The 9,662-nt window shown below is 35.9% G+C and overlaps 1 protein-coding gene across 2 annotated transcripts in view; it reads left to right on the plus strand.

Annotated features, from left to right (window-relative positions):
* The window catches only part of LOC149213033 (uncharacterized), a 230,975-nt gene extending 221,925 nt beyond the window's left edge, over positions 1-9,050 (plus strand). For both annotated transcript variants that reach the window (XM_089391940.1, XM_089391941.1), the window contains exon 9: positions 8,854-9,050. In XM_089391940.1, coding sequence (XP_089248066.1) covers positions 8,854-8,937 — 84 coding nt within the window. In that variant the 3' untranslated portion in view covers positions 8,938-9,050. The remainder of the gene's footprint in view (positions 1-8,853) is intronic.
* The last annotated feature ends 612 nt before the right edge of the window (positions 9,051-9,662 follow it).

Here is a 9,662-nt window from a genome sequence, read left to right on the forward strand (position 1 = left end):
AATTGTGGGTTGCGCATGAGCCCCTCACAATTCATTAAGGAGGAGAAGCTCCATGGGGAAATCTATAAATGGAGGATATTTTGAACCATTTCATCATCGATTTGGATTTGATATCTTTGTTTTCTTGAGCTAAGGCTTTGAAGGTTTAAGACCCCTTCTTCTTGATTAGCTTCAGTGGAGGTGATGCTACTCTATCTAATCCTTTGTCTAGTTTTGGTGGAGCTCATCCTACCCTACTTAGACAAATATTTTCCTTGTTCTAGCACAACATTGGAGCAATTCTGGTTTGGTTCTAAGGATTGATGATTTTACCTTGGCCTGGCACATCGTATTTTATGGAGTAGCTCAGGGTTGGTTTTAAAGCAAGAAGGCTGAATTCTTGTGATCTTTCTGTGGAACAAGAGTTACCTTGTGGGTTTGTCTCAAGAAGAGAGGTTTTCTGTGGTATCCCTTGATTGAATAGCCACCGAACCAAGGTCAATTTAGGGTTGCCTAACTTGTTCAAATAATGTATCCACGAAATTGTCTGAGATAACTTTCAAGCCCTAGAACCATGACCATCCAAGGGGGGCATGTTTGCAGGGTTAAACTGAAGTTACTTTTCCCATTGTTCCAAGCAACAAAGTTATTCCGAGGCAGTGTTCATAGCCATCCAAGGAGAACACGTCTGAGATAGCACCAGGGTTCTGTCTCTTGTGGCAACCTGAGTCCCAGTGGCCAGGTGAGACGTTTTGTATTAAATTCTTATGGATTTGGCTGAATTGCGGCTAGATTCGGAAAACACCGTTTGACAAGGATTCCTTTACAACACCTTAGTTAGGATTCTTGGCATCTACCAACAGGGTCTCAGTCACACCCCAGATACAGGCTTAGAACATCGGGTCAACCTGGGTAGAATTGATTGGTCAAGAGAACAGACAAGCAGATCTGGGAAGGGAGTTTGTACAATAGACTTCTTAGAAATACTATTTCGTAAGTCAATTAAGATTATGGGGCCAATCGCTGATTAAATTTGTGGCTTTATGGTGTTGATAATAGCAACTATTAAATTAAGTAGCGAATTTTGGACTATGAGTACTGGAAAGCTTAACTGCTGTTGGGGTGTAACAACCTTAGTAAACAATTGTGGGATCAACGTAATCCCTTGAAGTTCTATACTGTCTATCTTTAGATCGTTTTGCAATTCATGTTTATATCTATCCACTACTATATTGCAATGGTCATTGTGGAAAAGTTGTGAAAAACAGTGTTATTCGTATATTGCGTCATCTTTTCTATTCTTGTTTTCTGCATGTTTTAGCCATAAAAACAATTGCAAACCCTAAACCTTGCATGCCTAATTTATAGCCCTGCCCCTTTGTTGATCTATCATTGATAGGTTATTTCTAGCTGTACATTGCATGCCATTTTATTGAATATCCATCAAACTCTATCTTATAACCAATGTTTTTAAAACCAGAACTGGTGACCGGATTGGTCCACCTAATGAACCGGTTTACCGACCAAAACCGGTCGAACCAGGACTGGTTAGGTCTAAACGAACCAGTTTTAGAAAAATACATTAAATAATTAATTTTTAATGAAACAAAACTGTTTTTAAGATTTAAAGCCATGATTCCAAGCCAATAGAGACAAAATATGCAAAGTTTGCTCATTTATATACCATGTAAAGGTGAATATATCAAAATGGCACCGAGTGCAATACATATCATCGACAAAATAGTAAAATACATAAGCAATGACTCAAATAAACAATTTGTTTGGTTTGCAATTTTATTGCCATAAAAAAACCCTTTATCTTGCACTGAATCACTACGATAAAAAGATATGCTTGTTCATTAATAATGAAACATGGTTCACCTGCTTCCACCATGTTTGGCTCTCTGAGATCATCAAAGATAGACCCTACAATGCTTCTGTGCTTCATGAGATGGTCTTTGACGCTAATTGGAATTGGAGTAATTGAGTATGCCAATTAGACATTTCTCTATTAAACTCTCAATATCCATGTCAGAGATAGGAATTCCACAAACAAACCAGTAATACAAATGCCATCTATGCCTTAAAATTTGTACACATCATGTAAACTAAACCTCAAATCCACCTTTATATATGGACAAGTGGGTCAACATGTTTTTCTTTCAAGCTCTTCATGGTCTCAAGTTAAACTGCTTCTGGTTATATGGACAGGTCAGCTCAGATTTAAAACTCTATTTTAAATCAATATAATCTTCAGTCTATATGTCTTCTCAAAAATTCCCGCATCTTGTCTTAGGTCAGCCCTTAAACACGAAAGAAGGCTGGGAATATATATATATATATATATATAACCATAACCACAAAAATGTTCCAAAATCATGCAGCCTCTGTAATTCTGCTGCCAGGAAGAGGACTGAGCATACAATATCTATACAAGGGTTGATTATTCCTTTTCCTTCAATATTGAGCTTACCTTTTGCTGTAACCAAATTATGAGCAATAAGAGGTGAGGTGTTCCCTTGGACAGGCTCAAAGTATTCTTTGTTACATGTTAAAAGGTGCCTGCGACTGTTGTTTCTAGTCTTTTGGCTTCTAGACCTAAGGATGATCCAGACATGAAATCAGGTTCAACCAGTATTCTTTCTAAACTAGAGAACACATTCTGTTGGAGCGCTCTTTCTGCTGATACATTTTGCTACTTGACTGCTGTTATATGTTTACTGGAAATTATTTCTAGTCTTTTGGCTGCTTGGCCGAAGGATGGTCTAGGCATGAAATCAGGTTCAACCAGAATTCATTTATAATCTGAAAAGAAACATTGTACTGGAGTGTTCTTTCTGTTGACACATTTGCTACTTGAATTTTGTTACATGATTCCTCGAGATATACTTCAGCACTGGAAACAATGTTAAATCTGCAGGCTGTCTGAGATGTTGAAACAGGACCAGACACAGTGCACTTACAGCCTTTAAATTGTGAATTCTCCAAACTTACAATCCTCAATCGGTTGGAATTCAACGTGCCCTACAGGCTGCCAATACCATAGTGGAAAAATGGACAAGAAATCAGTACACTGTCTATGTTTTGTACAGTCCAACATGCCTTAAAAAAACTTGTAATGAAGAATCCCCTGCTACCGAGTAACATAACCATAATGCAAATTTCAACCATAGAGTGACACAATTTTAGTTTCCATAGCAAACTTTCTTCACACCACATGCCTTCACCTTGGTCAAGGATCTTCTTGTTAGTAAAATCTGTACTAGGTAGAATGACTGATAGCTGTGCTACATCTCAGAATGCCATGTATTAAGTTACAATAAAAAAAGTGTCAAAATCCTCATCCTCTTGGCTGTCATGCTCTTCATTACATGAGGGAACGATAACACCTAAAAGGTTTTCATCTTCAGGGTTCTTCTACAAAATATACCCTCTCCAAATCATCAAAAGAATCATTACTAAATTCAGAAACTTGGAAGGGAATATGACTTACCAAACCCTTGCCTTCATGCAAGTGTATCTCATCATCACAATGTGCTTCATTTGAGACATGATGACATGCATACTATTTAATAGAAACATGGGGTGCTACAACAAGGTCTTTGTCACACTTTTCTTCCTTGGATCTGAAATCTCATGCATATATGGTTCAAGTGATTAGAGAGAATGCTGGTCATCTTCATACAATTCATTTCCAAGCTTCCAATCATATCAGAGATAGGATCCCCACAAACAAACCAGCAATACAAATGGTGGAGGCTGGCATGGTAGGTAACCGGCCGGTTTAGGACTGAACCGGTAGGGCCAAAACTTTGCCACATTGCATTCCTGACCGGGTTTATCAGCCGGTTCCAACCGATGGCCTTGCTGACCAGCCGGTTAGACCGGCAACTGGTTAGTTAGGCCGGTTTTAAAAACACTGCTTATAACAACTCTCTAATCAATTTAAATGGTAAGGATAGAATCCTTGAACCTTGGTAAAGAGTATTTTAGCCTTCTTGGCTTCATAGGTACTTTATCCTAATCATTGGACCTTTCATCACCTTAACCTTTCTTGTTGAATATCCTGAAGGCGATCTATATAGTGAAGCCTCCCTCGTGGTTTAATTCCCAACTAAGCAACTGGAGAAAGGCTGCTGAGATGACAGTGGTGGCTGATCTCTTGTTGCCATGAGGTCTACATCTGCCTAGTGAAGCTTTGCACTAGCCTAATTCCCAACTAAACAGCTGGAGAAAGGCTGCTAAGATGACAGTGGTGGCTGATCTCTTGTTGCCATGAGGTCTACATTTGCCTAGTGAAGCTTTGCACTAGGCCTGCTAGATTTTGCGGCGACAATGCTCTTGTGAATAAAGGTGTGATGTTTAGTTTAACTTAACTATCAATAGCTTCATAAGTATGATTTCATGAATTTTGCTTCCGTGATCAGTGGCCTGCTTTTTTTGTTCTATTAGTACCAGTGGAACACTAATTTAGGGGGGAAGCCCTCTGGGCACTTGCCCTCAATTCGAGGATGATACGCATTGTAAACTGGCCAGTTGTAGGTTTGGCATCCTAATCCAGTGAGAACATTGAGCGAGGCCCAATAATAACCACAGACAATGATCAGTATCCTCCTATGCCTGCTGTTTTAAAATTGCTGCAGATCCTCCAAAATATTCACTTGAAATTTTGGTCAAGGGAGAACTTGTAACCATTCACCTATGTAGGAGATGTTTGTAGAAAAGGCTCATAGCCAACTGCACTAGAAAATCACTTTTAAAAAAGTGACTTGATGATGGCAGGTTAAGTCCATTTTGCACTGTATGCTCACACACCCAGCTGACTAGCACAGTGTCAGCAGCCAGGGAGTCTGAAACTCTTGTCCCAGGAATCGAACAGGAGAACATCTAGTAGTTTTGTTGGACATACATCTTCATGGTCAATGATTCCGATTCCATAAAACCTTATCGTTACTTTCGGCCATTATGCTGCTTCTACAGTAAACAACTGCAAGTTTAATAAACCAGTGTTGCATGAGGATGCATGCCCAAGGATGGGCTTTAGTCTTGTGAGTCTAAAGATACAAGCAGTTTTATATCAGTAGAGTTGCCTTCCATTATATAATTTCTTATTGATGCAAATAATGTCTTAAAACATTGCCAATTTTCTTGCGAGGCATAGAACGAAATTATATGATGGTTAATAGCAATGACTGAGAAGCTTTTGATGAAAGAGAGTTACCTGAAGCATGAGAACTGAATGGTTAATGACCTTAAGCAAAGGGCTCAATTTCGCCTTAGCCCCGAAACAAATCCCTAACGAAGAAATTATTTGTAGCCTGGAGGATGGAATCAAAACGCTCAAAGAAGAGGACAAATAGCTTGTTAGACAAGAATGTGCGGTTATCCTTAGGAAAGCAAGGCCCCCTAAAAAGAATTTGAACCAAGAGCAACTCAGAGCCCTAAAAATCTTAGGAATAACAATGACATTGTCATTTTAAAAGCTGACAAAGGAGGAGCCACGGTTGTAATGAATCATGATGATTACATAAGCAAAATGAAGGACCACTTATACAACAGTGGCAGCTACAAGAAGCTGGAAAAGAACCCCATCTCTAAAATTACAAGACTGGTCAAAAAAGCCATAAAAGAAACTAATCTAGATGAAAAACTAAAAAGACTCCTTACTCCTGACAGTGAAATTACCCCTCGCATTTATGGAGCCCCCAAAATTCATAAAGCGGATGTCCCCTTGAGACCTATAGTCAATACTATAGGATCACCCACTTACGAATTAGCAAAATATGTCGCTAGAAAATTAGCTCCGCTGGTTGGCAAGACTAGTTCTTACATAAAAGATTCCAGCCAATATGTGGAATTCATTAAAAATGCCAAGGTAGATCCAGGTGATAAAATCGTTAGTTTTGATGTTGTCCAGTTGTTCACTAAAATTCCCTTAGATGAAGCAATCCAAGTAGTGAAAGAGGTGGCGGACCCACAAACTGCAAAATTAGCTGAAGTCTGTCTGAGATCCACCTTCTTCACATTCCAAGGAGAGATTTTTGAACAAACTTCAGGAGTGGCTATGGGATCACCCCTTTCACCTATTGTAGCCAATCTCTTCATGGAAAAGTTTGAAAAGAAGGCCCTGGACACCTACCCATTAAAACCCAGGTTTTGGATCAGGTTCGTGGACGACACCAGTGTGGATTGGCCCCATGGGGAGGACGAACTGATTTTTTTTTTAAACCATCTCAATAGCATTTCTAAGGACATCAAATTTACAATGGAAATTGAAGATAATAATTGCATCCCCTTCCTGGACATCCTCCTCATTAGAAACAAGGATGGTTCTATAGGTCACAAAGTGTTTAGGAAAAAGGCACATACTGATAACTATCTCCATGCAGATTCCCACCACCACCCAGCCCAAAAAATGGGAGTTCTTCAAACCCTCTTCACTAGAGCTTGCAGAATTTCTGATGAGAGCCACATCGACGAAGAAATCACCTACTTAAAAAGAGCATTTTCCAAATTAGGATACAATAATAAAGATATCTTCAAAGCCATTAAAAAAGCCAAAACTGGAAACATAAAAAACAAAACTAACAATCCCCCAGCTGCCCATGCCTACCTTCCATATATTCAGGGTGTAACTGACAAGCTAGCCAAAATTCTCTTAAATAAGAATATCAAAACCTCATTCAAACCCTTGACAACTATTAGACAAAGAATGAAATCAGTCAAAGACAACCCAGAACATCTCCAACAAAAAGGTGTCTACATCATCAGTTGCTCCTGTGGAGAACAATATATCGGAGAAACATGTAGATCAGTCAGTATCAGGCTAAAAGAGCATAGTGCAGATATCCGAAGGGAAAGAACCCGTTCCTCGGCCTTGGCAGAACATGCAGGTAAGACAAACCACCATATATGCCTTGAAAACACGAAAGTCATTGCAAATGAAAAACACCAGTTCAAGCGTAAAGTTCGGGAGGCTCTTGAGATCATAAAACACCCGCATAACCTCAACAGAGATGGAGGCTTGGAAATTAGTAGGAATTGGACCTCCCTCCTCACCCCCATAGAGTAAAGCTGGCCCTCCTTTTGCCTTCTTTGCTTCTTATCCTCCCTTCTTTAGATCGAATCAGCCCCTCCCCTTAAAGCTTTGCTTAATAACCTATCCAGCTTATAGGCCTAATAAACTCTTCATTAATAACTCATTATCCTCTTAAAATCTTACATGAGTTAAATAATTTAAATGAAAAATAGACACAAAATTATAAAATATTAAAATGTGTTAATATCAAATCATTATGATAAATCACTGTGTAAACAAGAAATTAATAATAAAAAACTCAAGCTATTAATAAGCATGTATAATAAGACGTATATTCATGTATAATAAATAAAATTATAAATAAGCTTTAATACATCAAAATTATAAAAATATTAAAAGATTAATGTAATATAAACACCTTCTTACACTATCTAGCTTATAGGCCTAATCAGTAATAACGCTTCATCCTCTTAAAATATTACATGAATTAAATAAATTAAATGAAAAATAGACAAAGATATAAAATATTACAATGAGTTAAAAGCAAATCACTATGATAAATTATTAAAAAAAAAGAAAAAAAAAGAAAAAAGAAAAGAAAAACTCAAGCAATTAATAAAAACGTATAATAAGTATATTCATGTATAATTAATAAAGTTATAAAATTAAAATATCAAAATTATAAGAATAGTAATAGATTAAATGAAATATAAACAAAATCATAAAATATGTCAAAATTATAAGAATATTAAAAGATTAAAAGAAATATAAACCTAAATAATATTTCAAGTAAATAAAACAAATCTTTATAATAAATTATTTAGAAAATAAAAATTAATAAGAAAGAAATTCAAGGTATTATCATATCTACTTGGTTAAAAAAGAATATTCATGCATAATAAACATGTATGTTTATTATACATATTTATTAATTGAAATTCTTATTAATCAAGAAAATAAGTATATTCATGTATAATAAATAAAAATTAAAAATAACTTTAATTTATTAAAACTATAAAAACATTAACATATTGAAATCATCCTAATGTTTTAATTCAATTCCCTTAGAAACCTTCCAACAGTTTAAGATGTTATCATAATTAACATAAAAGTTGCAAATAATTAAAACAAAATCATCATTTATAAATAAAAAACTTATTACAAAAACTATTCACTTAAAAGAAAATTAATATATAACTATAATAATTATCCATAAATAATAAATAATAAATGAAATTAAAAAGAGCCTAATAAAATATATACTAGATAGATAAAAATAATCCTATTCATTCAAGCATGAAACTGGTCGGCTCACATTCTTGACAATTCAGCCTCAACCCTATTTATCAACACATTCCTCTCTCTCCTTTGTAAATCAAGTCCTGATGATGAGTCTTGGTCTAGACTTGAAACATCGACAAAGAAAGAATGAAAACTGTGGATTATCCGAGTTCAGATTATAAAAAACCGAACCACAGAAATTTGCAATCCATTATATTCAGAAACTGTTCGTCAGATTCAAACTATCTTGAAATGGCTTTCTAATATGCAATAATATGCAATTTGTTTGCACTTGTTCACCGCCTTGATTGATTGCACTGCAGCTTTTGGTGACAAACATGTATGTTACTACTTTTATTCGCTTGATGAATAATTGTGATTCCTCAAATATCTGGTTAACTTTTGCATTCTGTAACAGTGAATATCTTTTTTCACGGTCATGTTTATGAATACAATAAAACATTGTGCAAAAGTATTATTTGTCTGGTTTCTTTCTTGCCCAACCAAAATCTATCTCAGTTAAAGAAGCTAAAGAACAAATGGGCTCATTGCAGGACTGTGAGAGGAGACAGATGGCAAAGTTGTTTCATCATAGGACAGATGAAAAACCATCAAATGGAAGCAGTGCTTCTTTGTAATCAAAAGGCTGATTGGATTGACAATTGCTTACATGAACTACTAGGTGCCATGTTTGGAATTGTAATGAGTTTTGTGTCAAACAGCATCAATGAAGATATTTAAATTAAATTCACATCCTCCCTTCTCAATATGGATCTCGGCTGTAAAAAGGAAATCAGCTTTGTTTTCTATTTTGTTTGTTTCCAGATTTCCATGTGTTTTATCCTTCCAAGAATTATTATGGTAATTTAGCTTTGCTTTGTCAGATTCAATTCATTCTTTCCCAGGTTTGGCAAGTTGAAGTCACAAGTCAATTTCAAATGACATTGACTTACCTGACAACAGTTACTGGTACAAAATTTTTGCCACGACGCTGGTGGTGCTAATTTAGTTTGGATTGTATTATAATATCCAATTGGGCGTATATTCGAAGCCCTTTCATGGAAATCTATGATGTTCAATTTGATACATTGAAAATCATTTGTGGGAGGTTGGTAGTCACATATCCATCGAGAGAAAAGTAAATGTTAATGGTGATATTTTGTGATGCAATAAATATATAACAGTGTTTCATTAATCAGTTTTGGCTTTGTCCCTTGGCCAACATACTATATTTACTTGAATGCGATGCCATTATAATGTTGAATAGCTCATATTATAACTTGCTTTTGATATAAAATCTGATCTAAATATAAATAATTCAAATAACATTTACGACAAAATGATTATACTTTAATATCACAAA

The sequence above is a fragment of the Pinus tabuliformis genome, chromosome 1_1 (genome assembly GCF_031772625.1).
Source record: "Pinus tabuliformis cultivar Carrire ecotype Pingquan chromosome 1_1, CPIR1, whole genome shotgun sequence".
Taxonomy (NCBI): Eukaryota; Viridiplantae; Streptophyta; class Pinopsida; order Pinales; family Pinaceae; genus Pinus; species Pinus tabuliformis.